The sequence below is a fragment of the Monodon monoceros genome, unplaced genomic scaffold (assembly GCF_005190385.1).
Source record: "Monodon monoceros isolate NGI ecotype Baffin Bay Population unplaced genomic scaffold, NGI_Narwhal_1 Super_Scaffold_12, whole genome shotgun sequence".
NCBI classification, from domain to species: Eukaryota; Metazoa; Chordata; class Mammalia; order Artiodactyla; family Monodontidae; genus Monodon; species Monodon monoceros.
In genome coordinates, this window is record NW_021703768.1 from 45,917,776 (window position 1) to 45,943,736 (window position 25,961).

The 25,961-nt window shown below is 37.6% G+C and overlaps 1 protein-coding gene across 1 annotated transcript in view; it reads left to right on the plus strand.

Annotated features, from left to right (window-relative positions):
- Positions 1 to 19,063: 19,063 nt before the first annotated feature.
- The window catches only part of RAB3C (RAB3C, member RAS oncogene family), a 304,692-nt gene continuing 297,794 nt past the window's right edge, over positions 19,064 to 25,961 (plus strand). The window contains exon 1 of the mRNA XM_029219136.1: positions 19,064 to 19,234. Within this exon, the coding sequence (XP_029074969.1) occupies positions 19,211 to 19,234 (24 nt within the window). The 5' untranslated portion in view covers positions 19,064 to 19,210. The remainder of the gene's footprint in view (positions 19,235 to 25,961) is intronic.

The following is a 25,961-nucleotide window of genomic DNA, read 5'->3' on the forward strand; positions in this document are numbered from 1 at the left end:
TGATTCTCTCCTAAGAAATCTGAGGGACCATAAATATAGCAAAAAGTGTGCAATTTTTTTCCTTTCAAAGGTACCAAAAAAGAAAACCCAGAAGATTTTAATAAGTATGAAATATAAATAATGTAATAGCACCAATGTCCTTAGTACAAAGTGGAATATTTCAGATGTACCCCAGGGGTGCTCTTACTGAAAAAAATAGTTCATGCAGCCATTAATTTCACAAATATTTATTTAGGTGTTGAGGTGTGGTGGTTAGTTTCGTTTGTCAACTTGGCTAGGTTATAGTCCCTAGTTGTTCAATCAAACACTAATCTAGGTGTTGCTGTTAAGGTATTTTGTAGATGTGATTAAAGTCCATAATTAGTTGACTTTAAGTAAGGGAGATTTTCTCAGATAATCTGAGTGAGCTGGACCTGATTCAATCAGCTGAAAGGTCTTATGAGCAGAGCTGAGGATTCCCTGAAGAAGCAATTCTGCCTGTGGATAGCAGCTTCAGCTCATTACCAAGAGTTCCAGCCTGTCCTTCCTGATGGCAAGCCCTACACATTTCAGATGTGTCCAGCCAGCTCCCACAATTGCATAGGCCAATTCCTTGCAAAAAAAAAAATCTCTTGCTGTATCTCTCCTATGTGTTCTGTGATTCTGGTTGAATCCTGACATATTCAAGGAGAGAGGAATCTAAAAGAAAGACACAGATCTGATCCTTACCAATTGTGTGGTTTGGTGGAGATGACATGGAAGTAATCTGGTGATTACAAAATAATTTTTTGATGGTAGAAGTACAGGGAATATATTGGGTGATACCTAGCCTAGACTTCAGAGTTGAATGGGTAAGAAACATTTCCTAGATGATGGAAAGTTTCATTTGAGAGTTAAAAAATTGACAGTGAATTAAAAAAGTAAAGTGTGTGTGTGTGTGTATGTGTGTATGTGTATTACAGGGAGAATGGTGATAAAATGTTCTAAGCAGAAGACCTAGTTTTGCTAAAGTCTAGAGGCAAAAGGGAGCATTGCACAATGGATGAGTGAAAGAGACTCAGTAGAGCTGGTGTGTAGAATGTGGAGGTGAGAGAGGAAGGCTGTGAGAACAAGCAGAAGCTAGATCATGTGGGCCTTGTGAGTCATGTTAAGTTGCTGGGCACAGGGAAAAAATTAGAGTTTTAAGCATAGAGAACAAGTGATTAATTTTGGATTTCAGAAAGATCATTCAGGACATGATATGGATAATAGATTGGGAGAAAATGGAGGTTGGGGACTACAATCAAAAATTCAAATGGCTAATGAAGGTAACCTAGTAGAAATGGAGAGAAGGATTTAATTGGATAGGTATTTAGATGGTAGAAAGGACAATACTTGCTAATTGATTGGATTTGAAGAATGATGAAGATTGAAAAGTCAATATCTAGCCAAGATTTCTGACCCAAGCAGCTAGGTGGTTGGTGGAACCACTTGCAAAGATGGGGAACACAGAGGAAGGTGCAAGTATGGAACAGGGAAGGACTCTTTTGGACCTGCTGTGGCTTAGGTACCCTTGGACATACAGGCGCAGCGATCCAGTAGGCAATTTGCTGAACCAGTCTAAAGGGCAGGAGAAAATCTGGACTCAAAATATGGATCTAGGAGCATCATTAGATCAATGAAAATTGAGGGTGTGGGTGAGCTCATCTAGGAAGACAGTAGATACAAGGCAGGAGAGAGAGCAAATTATAACCAAGAGTAACACTGATATATCCAGTGGGGAAAGAGAAGGAGAGCCTTCAAAACAGCAGACACTAGTTTTTAAATCAGATTAAAATATGACATATCACAACCTTCCACTTTTTTTCTTTTTACCACAATTAGTATGTGGTTATGAAAAGCAATTGGGATCCAAAGATATCAAAATGTTTTTTAGTTGTGGATGTGCTTCCTGTCTACACTAAGGTGGTCTGGCTAGCATATGCTTTGTCGTTTGAAACCTTTTCACAGGCATACATCTATCATTTAATCCTGAAAAAAAAAGCCCTCGGAGGAATCTATTAACATTATTCTTATTTTACAGGCAAGGACATTGAGGTTCAATTCAATAATTTGTCCAAGCTCACCGAAGTCCATCCTAGTGCCTCTGACCATCAATCCCATCAGTATAGCTCTTTACAGTGGACATATTCAAAAACAGCCCTGCAGCCATGATTGACCTTATATTACAGATAGGAAAATAAAGGCTCACAGAAGCCGAGAGGCTAATCAATGTTTCTTACTCTGAAAAGGGAGTAGCTGAACTTTCATTCGATATTTTGATACTATAAAACCAGCTTTCAATACCTGTTGACCAATATAGTAATAACTTAGAAAACCTTTATGGTCCATAACTTCAGTGAAGTTTTTGTTTCTTTATATTGGTTTGTCTGAGTATGAAATTGGGCCTCTGATTATCCACAGCAAGCATCATGATTTTTCTAGGAACTCACTAAATTTTTGCTAGAAGGTATATACCTCTTTCTGAAAACAAAGTAATAAATAAATGTGAACCCTAGTGATTACTTCTCTGTTTTAGTTTCAGACTCTCCTGGTGCCATAAAGTAAACTTAAAATATGGGGGTATGATTTTGTAGCCTTTAAGTTTCTACAAATACTAAATTTTGTCATTAGGATTATAACCATCAGTTATAAGGAAATTAATGAGAAACAGCAGTATAAGTCAGTGATCAATGCAACGATACTAAAAGACACTTGCAATTTCTTCTATTATAAATTTATGAACCATTATAGGAAGAATCCACCTATAAATGTTTCCTTAGTCTACCCTTAGCCATAGAAATATATAACATAATTAAAAACAGCATATCTTCCACCTAAATGATTATCTTGAGAACCAATGACTTAATTAATATGAAAGTGATTTGTAAATGGTAGATACCCCTGAGAAAACGGGGGTATTCTTCTTATTATTTTATTAATGATAGCAATCAGAGTTCTATTTCAGTTAGGTAGGGTCATCCCACTGCAAAGCAAATCACCCTGCTTAAGAATCCTTTCATGAGCAGTATTTTATGTTTCAACCAGATGAATTCAAACATTCCAGAAGAATCCAGCATCAACCAAACAATATGCAGATTTAGGATTCAGTAAAGAAGGCTGATGTTAGTAAGGAAAGAGCCTCAGTGTCAATGAATGTTCGTGGTTATGTGAGTGACTCCTTTTTAATGGTACATTTATTTCTACTAGGTTCTAACTGCTCGGTTCCCATAGCAACTCAAGTGCTGGAGTGATGACCAAGGGAATGACCTTGTACTTCCTGGGATAGCTATTAAGCCCAGGATAAATCATTTCTTCTTTTGCAAAACTGCCTTCCAGTCTAGGGTCTTCCATTTGCTTGACATGCACTCTAGGTAATTCACTTTAACTTTGGTTTTGTTTCCTCATCTATAAAGTGAGATTCATAATAATAATGCTTATATCACAGTTGGTATGAAGATATAAGAAATTATTACTTTACTAATTTACTTTTTCTTCAAAAGTTTTATGATACCATGCCTATCACTTTGAAAAGACTTGAACTAATGTTACAGAATTTAAAAAGGGAAGATATTTTATTTGGACATAAGAAACATAATGTGAAAAAGGAAACATGCACTCTGCATATAATCTTATGAACCTAATGAATCTCAAAAATATTAACTTTGTAAAGAAATAAATGCATATTTTCCTCCTTCAGAATTCAAATCCAACATTATGTTTCTGTTATCATTATCTTTTTCATTGATAATTTTCTTAATTCAAAATCTGTTCTGTGGAATTTAGGATGAAGATTCTTGGACAGGAAAATTCTGAGACTTGATTTCTGAATACGTACCTAAAGGGACAATTGGCAATTTGTATGCTAGTTTGGGAGTAATTTTTTTTTAAACTTAAGGAACTCAAATTCTGTAGTTACAAAGCGAAATACCAAAGCTGCCTCTTTGACGTTATAGGAAATTACTCAAGAACTTCAAAAATGGTCCTGCAGACCATTTCTCATTATAGAGGGGTGGGGTCACTTGTTCACTCATGTGAAATACCTGTGACATAGTGGATAAGCTTGTAGCTCTAGAGCCACACCACCTGAATTGGAATGCTTACGTTTCTGCTGACAAAAAGCAAACTTCTTAAACTTCCCACGCTTCAATTGGTTTTCTCGTCTATAAACAAGGATCATCACAATATCTATCTTGTGGGTTTTATGTGAGAAGAAAATGATAAAATTGCATGTACAAAAAGCTTAGTAAACTCTCTTGAAAAGACAGCTATTAAATGTACTACTGGACGTTTTTGCCTCAAAAGAATGCCTTAGGGTTGCCTTTGTCTAATTTGTGCCTGTGATCCGTAAGAATGAGACAACAAATAGGCCAGTAATTTAAGCCACAATCATTCACAAGCACATAAAAGATAAAACTCTTAGTGAGCGAAACTTTTTCTTATGTATTCACCTACGTGCTGTTCCAGAAAATCAATTGAGCTGCATGAGTTAAACTTCTAATCATCTCTTGGATTCCAAGCTAACGAAAGAGCTGAGTTGCTGCTGCTCTCCTGGCTTCAGTGTTAGACTTGAGGGCACTTCCAACCTTAGAGTATATTCCATCCACTTCATTTCCTGAATAAGAAAATCAATTCCTCAAAACCTTGCATAATTTTTATCCTTGTTCTATCATCCACCAATCTCTTTCTCTACAGGCAAAAACAAGGAACCCAGTAAAGAAATAATGGAGCGAATTGAACTGAAATTCCATTCACTGGGGCTCAATTCAAATAGTGCTGAGGTGCTTCGTTGTGAATGTTCCAACCCAGTGTCTCCTCTAAGAGATGAAAGTAATTTCTCCCTCAAGTAGCTTCTGAGAGTTAAAAGCAAAAAATCGACAACTACAAAAACACTTCCTACAAATCCATCTGTAATGAAACATCTAAGATGAAAACTCCCTACTTGGAAGTCCTTACAATCAGTTAAATCACGAGGACTAACTGGGAACTTGGAGAGAACCAATTACTGTGGTATGCTAAAAGCAACATAATGGAAGAGCCTAAGAATTCTCAGTCTCTTGATTGGCTACTCTTCACAGGGTGAACGCTTTTCTACTAAGACATAATGTTCCATTAGTCAAAAGATGAAAAAGCAAGATCAGAAATTACATTTTTCAGCACTAACATAACCTTAGCTAGTGTTTACAGGCATAGCACAGTGCATAAAAAAAGCTCCTTTTTATCGGTTTTTCATTTCCCACTAGGGTGGGACCAACTCGCCTCAGTTTGCTGTGACTTTTGAGGATTCAGCACTGAAAATCCTATATCCCAACAAAGCCCTCAGTCCTGGGCAAACTGAAATGGTTGGTCACCCTGTATCCCAAACCAAGTCAGTCCTACACCTAGCCACATCTACAATGTAATTTTCAGGGCTCCAAAAATGCCTTCACCAGAAAAGCATCTTCATCAGCTTGAAATACAGCATTTGAGAAAAGATAAGTAGAAGCATATTCATAAAATAGCTTAAAATCCTCCCTGTGGCTTATTGGTAACATACAGTCATTCATACATTGTATGGCAACAGGGGGACAGTCCCAGAACTCCTGCCACTTACTATGGGGAGAGAGGCCATAAGGTAAGCCATCTCAATACACCTCAAAAAGTGCTATGATGGCCAAAGTTCTGAGTACGATAGCAGCACAGGACAAATATACCTGGAGCCTGGAAGAATCAAGGAAATCTTCCTAGATGGTGATAGCTGAGAACTTTTTTAATTTTTAAAAAAATGTAATACAATTTTTAAGGGTTACTTTCCATTTGCAGTTATTACAAAACATTGGCTATATTCCCTGTGTTGTACAATACATCCTTGAGCCTATCTTACACCCAATAGTTTGTGCCTATTGACAAGTGTGAGGTGATACCTCATTGTAGTTTTGATTTGCATTTCCCTGATGATTAGCAATGTTGAGCATCTTTTCATGTGCCTGTTGACCATCTGCATTTCCTCTTTGGAAAAATGTGTATACAATTCTTCTGCCCATGTTTTAATCAGGTTGTTCTTGTTTATTTATTTATTTTCGATGTTGAGTTGTTTATATATATTGGATATTAATCCCTTATCGGTCATATCATTTGCAAATATTTTCTCTCATTCAGTAGGTTGTCTTCTTGTTTTGTGGATGGTTTCCTTTGCTGTGCAAAAGTTTTTAAGTTTAATTAAGTCCCATTTGTTTACTTTTGCTTTTATTTCCTATATATTAGGAGATGGATCCCCCAAAATATTGCTGTTATTTATATCAAAGAGTGTTCTGCCTATGTTTTCTTCTAGTTTTATAGTGTCTGATCTTACATTTAGGTCTTTAATCCATTTTGTGTTTATTTTTGTATACAGTGTTAGAGAATATACTAATTTCATTCTTTTACATGTATCTGTCCAGTTTTTCCAGCAACACTTATTGAAGGGACTGTCTTTTCTCCATTGTATATTCTTGCCTCCTTTGTCATAGATTGACCATAAGTGTGTGGGTTTATTTCTGGGCTCTCAATTCTGTTCCATTGATCTAGGTGTCTGTTTTTTGTGACATAAGCTGGAATCTTAAACACATGTTTAATTTAGTGCTAGAAGTCATTAAACAAAGCCTTATTCTGAGAAAGGAGGCTAGACAGGCAGGTTTTCCTAAATATCATGCAACCAGAAACAGCTGACATTTTTGGGAAAAGGAGATGCTCCAGAGTGGGGGGAGGGGGAATGAGGACAGGAAAGATCTGGGAAGGCACCAGAAAGGGCAGAGTGTGTTCCTCCAGAGCAAACTTCTTCCTTTTATCATGTTTGCTTTCATTTCCTGTAGGAAAAACCTAGCCCTCTAAACTATTTCCCCTCTAAAGTACCCAAGTGTCCTTCCCATTTGTATCTATTAAACCTTGTTCATCTTTTCAGGTTCCTCTGAACATCTCCATTTCCACCAAAGCTTCCTCGCTCTTTGCTGATCCTCCCTGAGCTTCATCTTCCCAGACCTCTAACCCTTTACTACATGTGCCACACACTTATGAGCTTCATTATATTTGTTTTTCAGTATTTTACATTTAAATTCATCAAAATTTGTTAAGCACCTACCATCTGCCAGGTAGTTATTAAATAGTAGTGAACAACTTAAATAGGACCCCTGGTCTCCTGGAGCATATAGTCCTTCATTAAAAAATATAGGATTATAAGCACTAAAAAGTACAGACTATGCAAATATGTCAGTTGTATCCTCTACAGTGTCAAAAACAACTATGGTGCACATTGGGCCATTCATAAGTATTTGTTGACTTGAGGAATTAAAAAATTCACTAGTGAAATTGTTCACATTAGGAAACAATAATAAAAGCAGACAAAAAAGAGATGGTACATAGAAATTATTCAAGGGTCCAGTTGAAATGTGATGATGCATGTACACACTTGATTGTATAGTCCTGGGGATGTTAAGGCTGTGAAAGTTAAATGAGGAAAATGGAGTTGGAATTTTGGGAAAACTCCCTATGATGAAATTACAGATGATTTTTCTCTTAACCAAGCTCAATAGCATAGTTAATACATATAATGAATGCAAAGAGAACTAGAAAGATCTGAGTTTAAATTTTGTTTTGCCTCTGTGACCTGCAAAAGTTATTATTTGCTTTGACTCTCAATTTGCTCATCTTTAAAATGGGACAGTGTGCTGATACCTCCTATTTACCCTCCTTTTCCACCCTACTCTGCCATTCTTTACTCTGCTCTCTGTCTTAGGAGGCTGAATCAACAGATTCCAAGGCTCATGATTCTGACTGGGTTTAGCCAATGGGGAGCTGGCAGGGGACAGAGGGTGGAAGGCTGGTTATTTCCTTCCAGTGCAGGCTCCATCTTCCACAGTAGTTTCTTCTCTCTTCAATGCTTCCTTCCTGGACTTTAGCCATCTGGCTGTAACTTCTCCCTGGTTCTCTGTTGCTTCTAGTCCCAGGGTACACTACCGTCTCTTGTTGGTTTCCACTAACACTGCCATGGCTCTGTAAATAGCCCCTTTATTAAATTTTCTACCAATTACCCAGTTTGACTGTGTAATCTTTGCCTGTTTATACAGACAACAATCATATTTGCCTCTTTTTTTTTTTTTTTTCCTCTCACTGTTGTGGACTCTCCCGTTGTGGAGCACAGACTCCGGACACGCAGGCTCAGCGGCCATGGCTCACGGGCCCAGCCGCTCCGCGGCATGTGGGATCTTCCCGGACCGGGGCACGAACCCGTGTCCCCTGCGTCGGCAGGTGGACCCTCAACCACTGCGCCACCAGGGAAGCCCCATATTTGCCTCTTGCTAATGTAAACATTAAGTTAAACTATGCAAAATGTCCAGCAGAGTTCCTAGTATAAAGTAAGTCTTAGCAAATATGATTCTCTCACCCTCCTTCTCCTTCCTGTAGAACACTCTAGCCTTCCTAAAGACAAGGTACTAGTCTATGCTAGTATGGAATCTGTACTAAATCTGATTTTTAATAGTTTAATAACTTCTCCTTGAATAGGTCTTTGTTACTATAAAGAAAAAAAAACTGTTGCTTACATCAGGGTCATTAGCAAATAAAATCAACAAAATGCATCTTTCAATGAGTCATGGCAATCTAAAGAAAAGTGTACTTCAACTATAAGTGCTTTGACCAGAGTTAAATGTGTGCTTTATAATGATATAATATCCCTCCTTTCAGGAACACATACATACTCAGACTATAAAAGAGCACAAGGATCAGACAGAAGAAAAAGATTTATTTGACATAGGCAACAGCTTTGTGGACAAAATATTGCTTACAAAAATTTGTTTTGGCGATGATTGATAATATTTCTAGCTCAAGTTTCCTATAGATTTTGTGGCAGGGAGAGTAACTGAGAATTAAATGTGACAGAATATCTGTTGGGAACTGATCAAGTCTCCCTTTTCTCCATAAGATGATCACGGAAGAATGAAAGGTGTTCTTTCCTTGCAGTAGGGGTGATGAGGCTTGTGAGTTCTTTTGTCCAGGAATCCTTAACTTTCCTTACCTCCCGGGGATAGTTAACAGTCAGAAGAAGGAGTAATCAGTTGTTGTAGGTATGCTGGAAGGAATTTTCTGAACATGACTTTGTTATTAAAGGCTTAGGTCCATGTAAATAATGAAACTGGATTACTCAAAGAGAAACTTAACCAGCAGAAGTACTGTGCTTGAGGATTGAAGAGGGGCTCTGTGAGGTTGATAGATCCCCTGAAGCCAGGGAGGTGGTGGGAGTTCTGGTGAAGAGCAGCAGAGGCAGGTGCTCGTGGAAATGCAGAGCTGTTGATGGTAGAGCCTTGATGCAATGCTGGGCTGTGTGTGGCAAGTTGAAACAGTGGCCACAGTCTCCACAGCTTCCTGTATCTGAGTCCTTTTGAAATGTGACTATTCAGCTCCTCTCGTCAAGAAGTGGTGTTTATTTCTCCACCTCTTCAATCTGAGCTGAACTGTGATGTCTTCTGGTAAATATAACGGAGTGGAAGGGATGATATGCCAGTTCCAAATCTAGGTCTCAGGAGGCCTTGCATGTTTCTGCTCTTTCTCTTAGAACCTGGAAAACTGCCATGTGAACAGATTTGAAATATCCTACTCTATGAGAGACACATGGCATGGTCCTTCTCCCATTCCCCATCTGATAGCCAAACAATCCAAGAAGCCACTTTGCTGACTTGTAGCTCACCACAGAGGTATGTGTAAACCCAAGTGAGACAGAAAGACCACTCAACAAAGTCCAGCCCCAATTGTCAACCCATAGAATCATGAATTAAGAATGTTTAAATCACTAAGTTTTGAGATTATTTGTTACCCAGCAAAGCTAACTGATACACTCTGTGCCTATGATCTTGGGATTTTGATCAGAATCTCTGTGGCCTAGCTTGGCATGGGGAGAATGGTGCTACCTGACTACAAATGGGCCATGTTGACCTGAAAAAAAGCAGCATCAGTGACCATCAGAGATGTCCAGCATGTACCATTTTGCTGTGCTCCCTGTCCTTCAGGGTTCTGTGTAATCTGAGGAGGGAGGAAGGAGAAACCCTTGCCCCCATTTCTGTCAGATCAGTTGATACTGAAATTTCTAACCATCTTAATATGTGGGGACTTGAGTCAAACTTTATTTTAATTAGAAAAATAATAAAACCTGGTTCTGTAGCTTATGTCACATTTTTAAAATAATAAAATTTAAAATATTTAACAAACCCTTATGTGAAAAGGAAAGTATTATACTTCAGCTTTCCTTAGATTTTATACCCTGTTTCTCAGCCAGCATAGGAGAGATAACCATCAGATCACATAACTTTCTGGAGGAGGTTTTTGAGTTCTGATTTAATGTGTGGTAATTTCATGATTTTTGAGCAAAAGTTTGGTTAAGTTATGAGATAGCAAATAAGTGTTCAAGTACAAAGTAGTGATTGTTGAAATGTTGTATATTTACAAAGAACTCTGGTCTTAATGTCATGTGAATTGCATATTAGTCTTGGCTCAGTTATTAAGTAGTGTGGTGCTAGGTGAGTCATCACCCATATTTGAGCCTTTATCTGCAAACTCAGAAAAATACTAAATAATCCTTAAGTCCCTTTGAAGATCTTCTAGTCTTTGTCTTGCCTTCTACATTTACAATCGGATACCTTCTTATTCAGAGGCATAATTTACTTCTCCATAGAATATCCTTGAACTGATTACTCTTTCCTATAAATCTTTAAAGCAGTTACTAATGAGAAGAGCGGGCAGGCAGCTAATCAGGCCCAGCTTTGTGTTATCTCTGCCACTGATATCTTGTTGTCTGTTACCTGTTTATCTGCTCTTCTGAACTAGTTTGGAACCCCACTTGAGGATGAGGATGGTGTCTTATCCTTTTTGACTGTGCATTTTAAAGTATAAAATGTAAACCTAAAAATAACTCAATGAAAATTATTGATACACATAAAATTGACTATATTAATAAATTGTGATGTACTTTCAAGATAGTCTTTTTTCCAATATTTGTTAGACCCCTTCAATGGCATTGGATGACATGTGGTACTTTAGGCAGGTCATTTCACTTTTCTGAAATCTAATTTATAATGCATAAAATGGGAGGATTCAGCTAGATCATCTGTAAGAACGCTTCTTCATGTACTAGTCTGTCATGTTTTAAGTGCTATGGAAGTTCAGGACATAGATATTTGTCATGAGCCTCATTCTTCTTAGCTAGACTTGGCTCTTAGATATAAGCTTAGCTTAGAGCTATTGAAGGCGTGCAGGCTGGCTGTCACAGGTGCTCTGGCTGGGTGCCCACAGCATGTTCTTCCATCTCACCCCTCAACCTCCCACCTTCACCCCCAAAACACACACACACACACTCCACACTGTTGCAATTCTAAGAGATGCTGCTTAGGGCCCCCCTTTGTTCCCAGAGTTAGTATGTTAGATTGACTCTTTTTTGACTGGTCAGAAGCCTAGAGGTAGAAAACTTAATATCTACACTCGACATAATTAAGTTGGGTCTGGATTATAAAATTATTTTCAAAATTTGTAATAGCTTTACAAAATGATTGTTTTAAAAAGATAATGATATCTAGCTCTTTGGAAGTAAGACCTGGCTTCTGTAAAGATGTAGGTCACATAGCCTTCACGCAAGATTACCAATCTGAAACCTGTAGCTGAATAAGTACTTTACATGAAATGTGCAGACTGTCGTTTAAAATTCCTTTGTTTTTCTCATAATCTGCATAATTATAATCTGTTTATTCTAAAGCTATCTTCTATGATTTGGAAATATAACATATACACTTTACCAAAAGATCTGAAATTGATACAAAGCTCCTTAGTAATATCTCTAGTGCATCAAATGAATCAGTATCTGAAAATGTTGACAGTTTTCAAATTTAAAAATGTATTAAAAGATATAACTCACCCAGTAATTCCATGAGAGGACTATATGAAGTATCCTTGTTCCCAAGCAAGGTCAACAACAGCAACAAAGTCTAGTAAAACTTCTTTGTAAGACATTTTAAACATATTATCTTGAATCAATATTGCCTTTTTTAAAAAGCTTTTTTTGCATCTATTAAGATGATCATATGGTTTGTATACATCAGTTTCATAATATGGTGTATCACATCGATTGATTTGCATATAACGAAGAATCCTTGCATCCCTGGGATAAATCCCACTTGATCATGGTGTATGATCCTTTTAATGTGTTATTGGATTCTGTTTGCTAGTATTTTGTTGAGGATTTTTGCATCTATATTCATCAGTGATATTGGTCTGTAATTTTCTTTTATTGTAGTATCTTTGTCTGGTTTTGGTATCAGGGTGATGGTGGCCTCATAGAATGAGTTTGGGAGTGTTCCTTCCTCTGCAATTTTTTGGAAGAGTTTGGGAAGGATGGGTGTTAGCTCTTCGCTAAATGTTTCATAGAATTCACCGGTGAAGCCATCTCGTCCTAGACTTTTGTTTGTTGGAAGATTTTTAATCACAGTTTCAATTTCATTCCTTGTGATTTTTCTGTTCATATTTTCTATTTCTTCCTGGTTCAGTCTTGGAAGGTTATACCATTCTAAGAATTTGTCCATTTCTTCCAGGTTGTCCGTTTTATTGACCTAGAGTTGCTTGTAGTAGTCTCTTAGGATGCTTTGTATTTCTGCAGTGTCTATTGTAACTTCTTTTTCATTTCTAATTTTATTTATTTGAGTCCTCTCCCTCTTTTCCTTGATGAGTCTGGCTAATAGTTTATCAATTTTGTTTATATTCTCAAAGAACCAGCTTTTAGTTTTACTGATCTTGGCTGTTGTTTTCTTTGTTTGTATTTCATTTATTTCTGCTCTGATCTTTATGATTTCTTTCCTTCTGCTAACTTTGGGTTTTGTTTGTTCTTCTTTCTCTAGTTCCTTTAAGTGTAAGGTTAGATTGTTTATTTGAGATTTTTCTTATTTCTTGAGGTAGGCTTGTATAGCTATAAACATCCCTCTTAGAACTGCTTTTGCTGCATCCCATAGGTTTTGGATCGTCGTGTTTTCATTGTCATTTGTCTCTAGGTATTTTTTGATTGTTTCAGTGATCTCTTGGTTATTCAGTAACATATTGTTTAGCTTCCATGTGTTTGTGTTTATTACATTTTTTCCATGTAATTCATTTCTAATCTCACAGCGTTGTGGTCAGAAAAGATGCTGGATATGATTTCAGTTTTCTTAAATTTACTGAGGCTTGATTTGTGACCCAAGATGTGATCTATCCTGGAGAATGTTCTGTGCACACTTGAGAAGAAAGTGTAATCTGCTGTTTTTGGATGGAATGTCCTGTAAATGTCAATTAAATCTATCTGGCCTATTGTGTCATTTAAAGCTTCTGTTTCCTTATTTATTTTCATTTTGGATGATCTGTCCATTGGTGTAAGTGAGGTGTTAAAGTCCCCCACTATTATTGTATTACTGTCAATTTCCTCTTTTATAGCTGGTAGCAGTTGCCTTATGTATTGAGGTGCTCCTGTGTTGGGTGCATATCTATTTATAATTGTTATATCTTCTTCTTGGATTGATCCCTTGATCATTATGTAGTGTCCTTCCTTGTCTCTTGTAACATTCTTTATTTTAAAGTCTGTTTTATCTGATATGAGTATTGCTACTCCAGTTTTCTTTTGATTTCCATTTGCATGGAATATCTTTTTCCATCCCCTCACTTTCAGTCTGTATATGTCCCTAGGTCTGAAGTGGGTCTCTTGTAGACAGCATATATATGGGTCTTGTTTTTGTATCCATTCATCAAGCCTGTGTCTTTTGGTTGGAGCATTTAATCCATTCACATTTAAGGTAATTATCAATATGTACGTTCCTATGACCATTTTCTTAATTGTTTTGGGTTTGTTTTTGTAGGTCCTTTTCTTCTCTTGTGTTTCCCACTTAGAGAAGTTCTTTTAGCATTTGCTGTAGAGCTGGCTTGGTGGTGCTGAATTGTCTTAGCACTTGTTGCTTGTCTGTAAAGCATTTGATTTCTCCATCGAATCTGAATGAGATCCTTGCTGGGTAGAGTAATCTTGGTTGTAGGTTCTTCCCTTTCATCACTTTAAATATGTCATGCCACTCCATTCTGGTTTGTAGAGTTTCTGCTGAGAAATCAGCTGTTAACCTTATGGGAGTTCCCTTGTATGTTATTTGTATTTTTTCCCTTGCTGCTTTCAATAAATTTCTTTGTCTTTAATTTTTGCCAATTTGATTACTATATGTCTCTGTGTGTTTCTCCTTGGTTTTATCCTGTATGGGACTCTCTGCACTTCCTGGACTTGGGTGGCCATTTCCTTTCCCATGTTAGGGAAATTTTCAACTATAATCTCTTCAAATATTTTCTCGGGTCCTTTCTCTCTCTCTTCTCCTTCTGGGACCCCTATAATGTGAATGTTGTTGCATTTAATGTTGTCCCAGAGCTCTCTTAGGCTGTCTTCATTTCTTTTCATTCTTTTTTCTTCATTCTGTTCCACAGCAGTGAATTCCACCATTCTGTCTTCCAGGGCACTTATCCGTTCTTCTGCATCAATTATTCTGCACTTGATTCCTTCTAGTGTATTTTTCATTTCAGTTATTGTATTGTTCATCTCTGTTTGTTTGTTCTTTAATTATTCTAGGTCTTTTTTAAACATTTCTTGCATCTTCTCGATCTTTGCCTCTATTCTTTTTCTGAGGTTCTGGATGATCTTCACTATCATTATTCTGAATTCTTTTTCTGGAAGGTTGCCTATCTCTACTTCATTTAGTTGTTTTTCTGCGGTTTTATCTTGTTCCTTCATCTGGTACATAGCCCTCTGCCTTTTCATCTTGTCTATATTTCTGTGAATGTGGTTTTTGTTCCACAGCCTGCAGGATTGTAGCTCTTCTTGCTTCTGCTATCTGCCCTCTCAATATTGCCTTTTGTGAGAAAAACTATGGGCAAGAATCTGGGATTTGGAATCAGATAACCCTGAGCTTCAAATCCTGGCCCAACATCTTGCTGGCTAGGTGTCCATAAGCAAAATCATGAGCAAGAATGAGTTAAAATTATTTTCCTTTTAATTAAAAAGAGATCACTAACATCATGGGGATATTCAATTTCTTCCAAAGGCAACATGAGACAATCAATAGCAATTCTTGATATAGATGCTGCACAAAGTTGAAATCAAAGACAGCTTTAGCACAGAGTCAGACAAAGGTAACGGGGCTCAGTCTAGAAAAACCTCCTGTTTGTTTGGAAATGGTCCCAGAAACACCTAGGATTAGACACCCAGCCATATCCTTGCACAATGGATTTGAGTAAGGCATGCATGAGGGAGTAAGTGAATTCCCAGGGTCATGCTTATCTCTTATACCAAGCCTCAGTCATTTTATTTTTCAGTGTAAGTCCTAACAGAGAGATAGTAACAATGGTAGAAACAAAATATCTCATGCTACTTTTCATTTAACCAATATCATCATTACTAATTAATAATTATCCTTGTTCTTGGGTTTGTTTAGCCAAATAAATTATCCCCATTTAACCCTACTTGATAGAATTTTACTGTTTAATAGAGCTGATATAGACAAGGACTGATAACAACAAAGTGAATAATAGATAAACTAGATAAATACAAAAAACAAAGTAAATGCTAGTAAATATCAGATAAACACAGGATAGGTAAAAGCCAATCAATAATGAAGAGTGATGTCAGACAATGAAAAGAAAACTGAATCCATAGACAAAGATTTAAGAGTTCTTATCTCAGCTATCCCTCTAATGATCTATGTGACCCTGGGTAAGTCATGCTCTCTGGACCTCAGGACCTTAAGCCTGCTCTACTTTCTAATATGGGGAAGTGCTCATGTTACATACTTTGTGACACTCACTGGCGGGCTCTTTGCCTTCACTTAACTCTACTTTGCCTTTTAAAACCATTTTAATGTCAACTAACCCCAGATTCATATGTAAGTGGAGAAGACTTCCCTTTTTCCTTATTTCCTCAACAAGAGCCAGACTATTCTAACCTTTGGGTAATCCCTTGATTTTAAGGCTTTGATTGCTCTTAAATTACAGAGCTCCCTGGGAATGGATAAATTTAAAAATTATTAGACATTCACATTTCAGTAAAATTGCGAAAGGAAAAAAGCAGCAAGATTTATCTTATAGTCCCCCTTATGCCCTGTAGGAGAGATTACCAGCTGTCTTCCAGCACCTGTTCTTCCCCAGTACCCATTTTATAACAGAATTTCTGATTTTCAGCTGGGCACAAGTTTACCCAGAATAGGGGCTACATTTCCCAGCCTACCTTGCAAGTAGGTATGATCATAAGATTAAGGTCTAGGCACTGTAATATAAGAGCACTGGTGTATTAAAAGGGATGCTGGAATGCCCTTCTTCATCATATCTTCCTTCCTGCTGGCTAGAATGTGGATATAAGAGATGGAGCTCCAGCAGTCATCTGGTGACCTTGGGAATGAAACTCACAGATGGTGGCCTAATTTCAAGCAAAGATAAAGTGCTCTTCTGACTTTAGGGAGATAATCAGTTCCAGTCCACTTTTGTTTGTTGAGTTGATCCCTGACTAGCTTTTTTTTTTACTCCCTTCACCCACTTAAATAACCAACTAAGGCAGGAGAAACAGGACAGAACTAAGTTCCCCAAAACCTTTCACAACGTTGTTTTTTTTTTCTCCGCAACTCAATTTTCATGGGTTCTTCCACAAATAAAAGACATACTGGAAAACTGAGGAGGTAAATCATTGTAATAAAATTTTAAGAAGGGATGAACTTCTCAAATAATAGTAAATCTGAGAGGGTTCAACACTTATAATATTTCAACGTGTTCTGTGGTATCAGACTCTTTGAATTCTGAGAATTTCAGAAGGTGATGATGATAGTATGAAAATTATAGGAAATTTTTTTGAAGAAAGACAAGCTCTAAGTAGCTGTGCATATTTTTATTATTAAATGCCAATAATTATACACATTTAAGTGTCAGTATTACTTTGTTGGTACTTCTCTTGGAAAAAATTTATAAAGAAGTGTACCTTTACATAGATCTAAAAAAGATCTGCAGAAGGCTTATGTGTAATAATCTATCAAGAAACATATAGATATTGGTTTTTACCTTTTAATTTTATTTGCTATTAGCTAATTTAAATGAAATTGCTTGAAACCTCACATAGCCAATGCTCCCCTATGAGGGGAGCATTTTCAAATGTGTTTTCTGAGTAGCTATAAAAACTATTTACCTAGGTGATATCAATTCCATTCTCATTGATTGCAAGATTAGAAGACAGATCTTAGATTTCTTTAAAAAAAAAGGCAAAAACAAAAACACAATCTAAAATTATTGGGACATTTTGAACATGGTAGGTTCCCAATGCATTGTTGTTGCAATATTGAGTCAGTCTGTGAAGTTTTCGAGGTTTGTATTTTTGAAAATTTCTTACACATAAAAAATTTTAAGGCAGTGTTTCTCTGTTTAAGGACAACTTGCATCAGAATTGCTGGAGTGTTTGTTTAAAATGCTAATTCCCAGACACCTCATCACTTCCAGTGAATCAGAATCTCTATGCATGCCTTGAGAATATGAATTTTAACACCCCCAAGAGATTTTCAAGCACATTTAAGTTTAAGAACCTCCGTTCTACTGCTTTGTCTAGTGCAATGGAGTTTCAAGCAGTTTTAAGTTATTACTTCCATGTCTCTGTCAGTATCAAGTTAATTCTTTTCCCATTCTGCCTCCAATTTTTGACCAGACGTGAAAGGCGGGGATGATTACTGGACTGATTAACATTTACTCTTAAGGGGAAAAGAGAGTTTTTAGATCGGTACAGAGAATATGGATAGTCACACATATTTGTGAACTGAGGGGAAAAGATAAGTGTAATAAAAGTACAGTTCCGAGATTTCAAAACTAATTTTGAACTAGTCTGGAGGAGCATGATTGTAATGTAAGGCATGACTCTGTGTTAAAGAAAAGACAGGATAACTTAATAGAGGTCTCCTATCTTGTTCTGTGACGGTGCTTCTAGGCTCTGGTGATGAATGTGTTCATTTTCTGTGACTTCCTTTGGGTAAATAACCCGGTGCCCTATCAGCTCTCCAGCCCTGGGCCAGCAGCGGCCGTGTGTGCGCACTAATGACGGTGGAAGGTGTCTGGGGGAGGGCCTGGGGAGGGGCTGCCCTGCACGATCGCGCCCCTGGCACTTCCTAAGAGACTCTCAGCTCTTTCTCTGCAGCTGGTACTTGAAGCCTCCACACTCTCCCTCCAGAGAAAAGAAACCATCTATCTAAATTAGCTGTGCTTCCTCGTCCCTCGTTTCTCCCTCCGCCAGCCGCCACCCCCACCCCTTCCATTGTGTAGTGCGTTTAGCTTCCCTTCCTGCGTGAGACCTTAACCTCGTTTGTAGCAGGAGGGATTACTAAGAATTTCGGAACCTTGAGTTGCAATGGAGCTGTATGGAAAGGTAAGCAGAAGGGAGTTCCTCTGCATGCTCTGAGTGAAATCTCGCTTTGATGGACTTTGGTGTGTGTGTGTACGCGCGCGCGTGGGTGCCTTCTCAATGCAATTGTGTGAGTAAACCACTTTCTTTATGTGTGTGCCATTCATTCTCGTTCTCCCCCGCGTTTGGTGAATGAGATTGTAAAACCACCCCACTCTGCCTATGGAAATGTATAAACTTTCCCGATTCAGGATGGGGAGGTGTAGCGCGGAGAGTTCCAGAATGCAGCGCAGGTTTCGTTTAGATTGGGAATTAGCACAAGGTAGTGCGTTTCCTAACAAGAAAATTCACAATCTAGCTTCGGAAAGCGATAGGTAGCAAAGAAAAATCTCCAGCTGAGATGAGCTGGGGTCACTTTTCGCCTGCACCTTGCGAGGAAATGGTCTGTGAGGCTGAGAGCAGCAACAACCCGGAGCGATTCCAAAAGAGAAGGGAGGCTCGGCGGCCGAGTCCAACAGGAGGAGCAGCCCGTTTTTATGCTGGCTTGCCGGGAAATGTAGTTCACGGCTCACCGGTTTGCCGGAAAGCTCAGCAGGGTTAGACTACAACTCCCAGGAGCACGCGGGGCTCCCAACCAGTACGCGTGTGCGGCGCCAGGAAGGGACAGCTCCGGTGCTGATGTTGGAGCCGGTTAGCGAACCCCAAGAGTGCAGTGTGGAGCGTGAAGCGCGCGGACTGTGCACGCTTGATCGGGCTCCCGGGCCAGCACTGTCTTAGCCAGGGAGAGAGGACACTTTGCGAACAATGAGACACGAAGCTCCCATGCAGGTGGGTCTATATAGAAAGTGTGGCCTCGGGAGGAATTGAGAGAGATGCTTTCTCCCTCGCTCCCAGCATAAACTGCGCCCGATCTAAGGGAAGGTCTTAGGCAGCCACCCGCGGGGATGCGGTTCTGACTTGGTCCATGGAACAGAACTGGGTTCCTCTACGCTCCGCGGGGCTGTAACGAGGGATGTTTTGACGCGGGTAAGAGTATACATTATCTTTCTAGGCTCCACAAGGAGGATTATAGTGTCTAAAACGTAAACTTGAGCAAACAAAAGTCAGAGGAACATGCAATCTCGTATTGCCATTGATTGTCCCTCCTGGCTTGCCTGGTTTGTGATCGCGGTGCAGACACACGGACTTATGGCGAGGTTCGGGGTTGCGAACTCTACTGGAGTCGGGATAGAGCGAATACCGCTTGGTTAAGAGCGCGCTAAGAAAGGAGAAGCCAGTGTTAGGGTCCCCATAGTCCTCTTTCTTCAGTTAGGGTCCTAGTAGTATCAACGGAAAAAGCAAACCCATTGGGGCTTGACTCTTCCCAGAAGTAAGCAAGGCTTTATCGCTGTCCACACAACTGGTTTACTGCTGCGTTTCAAAGACTATCCTCTGAGCTTTCCTGAGTAATGTGCCCATTTGTTGTCCGTTCCGATTCCCTATTTCTGTCACATTCTTATGTTTGCTTCCTTTGACTCCGGTGCAAAGGTGCCTCTGCCTAAGCACCTTGCTTAAGTTTTGTTTTTCAGTAAAGATGAGTGATGCTTTCTCCTTTGTATGTACAATCAGTTAACGCTAAACATCAGCCTGTGTTCATTACCAAGCAGAGTGATCCCATTGCGTAACAGAAAGGCACTTTATGAATGGGATTGAGAGGGGAATGGAACATACGTTTGGAACGTGTTGTCTCTCTTGAGAACCCAACCCTGCTACCAAATCCACCAATATAAATGTTTGACTTTAATTCGTGCTTAAACATTTTCCACAAAAATCAAGGGCTTTAAACGTATGCTCCAATTTACTTTTTATTTATGGTATGGGTTATGTATATTAAGATATATGCTGACTGGACTGTTCAATGAAAAAAGATCTGTAGAATTTAATTGTTTGTTGAAGGATTATATAATAGAAGCTCTCGAATTACCTTATGAGTTATTGAAAATTTGATTTGTTCCAGAGAACATTGGCCCCATTGTGAATCTTCTAATACCTCTGTTTGTGACTTAGTTTTTCATTATAGACCTGATGTGAAAAGAATCTGGACAGACAATAAAGGTACAGGCTGTTGCAATCAAGATATATTGGTTTATGATAATTTCCCACTACTAGAGGTACTGCCAGGAACCAACTGGCTAAATTAAGCATATCTGATTACAAGTAAACATTGACAGTAGGTTTTAAAAGTAGATTGTTAGTATTTAACATCAAACCCATATATGCACTGAGGTGTTTATGTTAAAATAAATTTCTAACAAATAAATCACACTGCATCTTTTTTATTTTCTTATAATAATTGCTTAGAATGTTCAAAAGGGTCATTAAAATGTTACAGAACTGTATGAAATTAGTGCCTTGAGAACTATTTTAAATTATTTCATATCAACTTTGTAGTAGGCACTGTAATTCCATATTTTAGTCAGAACTTTAATGAATAATTAATATAAAAATAGGTAACAAAATTAATTTGCTTTTGGGTGGAGTTGTCATATTTAGGATGTATTTTATTCATTGGACTTGATTTTTGAAATTAAAACTTTCAATGCCCAAATGCTATCAAGAATAACATGTACATTAAAAAAAAAAGACTATTTTCTGTAGTATATTTCATTTCAGCACATTTATTGATTCAATTTACCAAGTAAATTGTTATGGTGGCCCTCTCTCAATTACTGTCAGGTTTTCAAACATATGTAATGATAGAATGAATAAAAACTATAAACATGCTTCATATACATATATATGTTTTTTAAGTGGCAAGTAATGTCTCAGCACCTGTACTTCTGAATCATAAACACATAATCACATTCCAGGTGATTTTGACATATGAAAATGCAGTGAGATGAATAGTTGACTTTTTATTCTTTTACATTTAAAGACTGAACCACATCATCATTTAAAATACATGCCCCTAAGTTTTCCCTTAGGTTTCTGGAAAATGAGTCACAAGCAAAACCTCATTCTATAGTTTCATTATCCTAAGAGATTCTTTTCCCCATATAAAAATATTTAGTTCATTTATTCAGTGAAACAAAATGTGCTCTTTAATTCTTGATTTCCTAACTTATTTTATTTTCTTAAATCAAAGAATCCTTTAAAAATGTCTTTTAAAAAGTATTTATTGTGCCTATGTACATAGCTTGGTGCTCTGTTCTAGGCAGTTATCTTTGATATATGCAAATTTTCTGAAGAATATTTCTCTCTGAGTTGATGCAAAATGAGGGATAATAATTGTTTTCTAGGGATTATTAAAATAATAAACAGTAATAGTCTTTGCTGTCTGTATTTCCTTTGCAACTAAATAACCAGGAATAGCATTTAGTAAGTGTTCCAAATGATGGGTTAGAATTTTAATGCAGGAAATGGTCATTTTGTGTTTTTTCATTCAGTGCATCCATAAATCCTGAGGGCCAAATGAAATGGGGAATAGCAGTGCTCATGACTTGAGGGCAAGACTCTCATGAACAAATTGTCATTTGATTCAGGAGCCAGGTTGAACAAATTCCAGTTTATCTAGTGCTTTGTGCTAAGCACTGTGCCTTGCATTCAGATCTCTCTGTGTGTGTGTGTGTGTGTGTGTGTGTGTGTGTGTGTGTAAAATATAAAACAGTCCTAGAGGTCACCATTATCCTAATTATGGGCAGATAACTAGAAACTTTTAAGATTAAACAACTTTCCCAACACGGTAAATTCAAAATTCTGCCAGACTCTAGAAAGCCCTTGTTCTTTCCTCTATTATTTTGGGTTCCTCAAGAAGACACAAAATGGTGGTGTAAAGAATGAGGGCACTATTGATATAATTTTATTCATTCATTTGGTTCAGAAGAAAGAAAACTGTCTCTTCTGTTTATAAAATTATCTTGCATAAACTAAACCAAATATTTGAGAAACGCCAATGTTTTAAAAATGGTTAGCTTTCTGTTTCCTGGGTTTGAATTTCTTGCAGCTTTACTTACTTTCTTGCAGGACCAGTGGAATTCATTGTCTCTGTTTAAATACTTATCTTCAATTTTGTCATCCACAAGCTTTCTGGGTCATCACATAAGTGCAGAGCCCTCTATTTAGGAAACTTGAAAGGAAAACAACTACTCAAAGCATGGAGCAGAGTGTCAAAAAAGGTTATTTGGCTAAAAATGAGGATGATTGAAGAAAGAATATAAGTGTAGGCTGAAAATGAGGTTGAGGTGAAAACCACAATAGATATCAAATACAGCCATGCTATATAACAAAAACAACTTACAAAGAATCAGTCTAAATATCGTTTCATTTGGCTATGGAAGGTACATGGCAAACTTGCATTTTATTATTGTGGAATTTCTAACCACATCCAGCCTCTATGATGATCCCTTTATCTTTATAAGAAATGGAAGTTTAGTCCTCATCCCTTACAGAGATAGAGAAAAACTCTAGTTGACATTGGAGAAACAAGAACTTTTTTCTTACTCCATTTGAGCAAATTCCTCAGGTATCCACCTTTCTTCCGTAAAGGAAAGTGGAAGATAGAGAGGGGAATTACAGTAAAAATAAATTTCTGTGGTGTAAGAAGGATTTTCCATTTTCATTTTTTTAGTCCAAGAAGTCGTGATTTTATTACATGGCATAACCACAATTTTCCCCTGCCATTCTAAGCTTATATTGGAACTGCAGGTTCCTTTCCTGACCATCATATGCCAAGATGGAAATACATTTTTATGCTAAGGATTGAATTTTCCTGGGACTATTCTTACACCAAGGATACTCAACTTACTAAGTATAAACAGTTGTGCCACCTGAAAAAACTGTTGTATTGGTTAAAGGTCGTCCAACAATTTTCCCCATTTTTCATTCGTTAATTGGGTCCAGAGGTTCTAAAGGAACCCTCTTAATAGCTCATAGTTTTTTACCATGCATACTATGACCTGTGAAGATGAAATCTTTTAGATTTATTTGGAATTACATAAATTTTTAACATTTTTCATTTGTTTATTTACAGTTTTTGATATATTTCTATATGTTGAAATGTACAAATATTAAGTGAACAACTTGATGAATTTTAAAAAATTATTTATTTTTATTTTTTTAAAGTCTTTATTGAATTTGTTACAATATTGCTTCTGTTTTATGTTTTGGTTTTTTGGCTGCAAGGCATGTGGGATCTTAGCTCCCTGACCAGGGATCGAACCCACACCCCCTGCACTGGAAGGTGAAGTCTTAACCACTGGACCTACAGGGAAGTCCCAAATTTGATGAATTTTGATAAATGGGTACACCTGTGTAATACATACCACTATAAAGATGTAGAATATTTCCAATCAGCCCCCAAAATTCCTTCATTCATATTCTTTTTCCAGTTAATCTACCAATGCAATAAATTCTTGACTTTTTTCACCATAAATTAGTCCTGTTCTAGAATTCTATACAGTTCTGGAAAGCATACAAAATGAACATATTGCAGAATATACAGTGTGTACTCTTAAGTCTGGCTTATTTTGCTCAGTATAATGTGTAAGGGATTTATTCATGTTTTTGCATGTGTCAATAATTCATTTTTTTATTGATGCATATTATACTGGTGTATCAATCTACAACACTTTTAAAATCTATTTGTCTGTTGATGGACTTTGAGGTAATTTCATTTGGTGCTACTATAATGAAGGCTATAAACGTTATCATATTGGTCTTTTTATGATAATGTGTTTTCATTTCTTATGGGTAAATACCTAGAAGTAGAGTCGTTGAGGTAAGGGTAAGTCTTTGTTTAACTTTCTAAGAAACTGTCAAATCTCTAGCCAAAATGGTAGTGCCATTTCACATTCTCACCGGCAATGTATGAACATTCTAGTGGCTTCACATCCTTAACAGTGTCTGGTGTCAGTGGCCGTTTAAATTCTGGCCACTTTAATGGGTGTTTATGGTATCTCATTGTGATCTGTATTTGCATTTTTCTAGTGACAGTGATGTTCAGTATATTTGTATCTTTTAACTGGCCATTTGTATATCTTCCTTTGTGTAGTGTCTTTAGCCTTTTATCCATTATCTGGGTTGTCTTTTTATTGTTTAGTTGCAGAAGATCTTTATATAGGTTTTTTTTTCTTTTTTGATATCTGTTTGGTTATTTAGTTTTGAAACTAGTTCTTTGAATGTATTAAAATATTTTCTGCCAGTCTGTGCCTTGAATACTCATATCTTAATAGTGTCTTTTGATGAGTATTTTTATTTTGATGAAATTTAGGTTATTAATTATAGGTGGGGTCTATATTTGGGCTCTGTACTTTCTTTGGCTATTTGTCTTAACTATGTCCCAAGACCTTAATACATTTGTTATTTCTAGTAGTATTTTTTTAGATTCCTTAAGAATTTCCCCATAAATAATTGTATCATTTGCAAATAGAGACAGTTCTTTCTTTCCAGTGACCTCCTTTTTTTTGTTTTTTTCCTATAACTTATTCCACGGGATAGGACAGCTAGTAAAATGTTTTACTTTTTTTATTAGTTTTTAATTTTTATTTTGTTCAATCGCCCAATTCATCACACCACAACCCCCACCCCCCCCCACCGCTTTCCCCCCTTGATGTCCATACGTTTGTTCTCTACATCTGTGTCTCAATTTCTGCCCTGAAAACCGGTTCATCTGTACCATTTTTCTAGGTTCCACATATATGCGTTAATATACGATATTTGTTTTTCTCTTTCTGACTTACTTCACTCTGTATGACAGTCTCTAGATCCAACCACGTCTCAACAAATGACCCAATTTCATTCCTTTTTATGGCTGAGTAATATTCCATTGTATATATGTACCACATCTTCTTTATCCATTCATCTGTTGATGGGCATTTAGGCTGTTTCCGTAACCTGGCTATTGTAAATAGTGCTGCAATGAACATTGGGGTGCATGTGTCTTTTTTTTTTTTTTTTGCGGTATGTGGGCCTCTCACTGTTGTGGCCTCTCCCATTGCAGAGCACAGGCTCCGGATGTGCAGGCTCAGCGGCCATGGCTCACGGGCCCAGCCGCTCTGCGGCATGTGGGATCTTCCCAGACCAGGGCACGAACCCGTGTCCCCTGCATCGGCAGGCAGACTCTCAACCACTGCGCCACGAGGGAGACCCGCATGTGTCTTTTTGAATTATGGTTTTCCCTGGGTATATGCCCAGTAGTGGGATTGCTGGGTCATATGGTAATTCTATTTTTAGTTCTTTAAGGAACCTCCATACTGTTCTCCATAGTGGCTGTATCAATTTACATTCCCACCAACAGTGCAAGAGGGTTCCCTTTCCTCCACACCCTCTCCAGCATTTGTTGTTTGTAGATTTTCTGATGATGCCCATTCTAACTGGTGTGAGGTGATACCACATTGTAGTTTTGATTTGCATTTCTCAAATGATTACTGATGTAGAGCATCCTTTCATGTGTTTGTTGGCAATCTGTATATCTTCTTTGGAGAAATGTCTATTTAGGTCTTCTGCCCATTTCTGGATTGGGTTGTTTGTTTTTTTAATATTGAGCTGCAAGAGCTGTTTATATATTTTGGAGATTAAT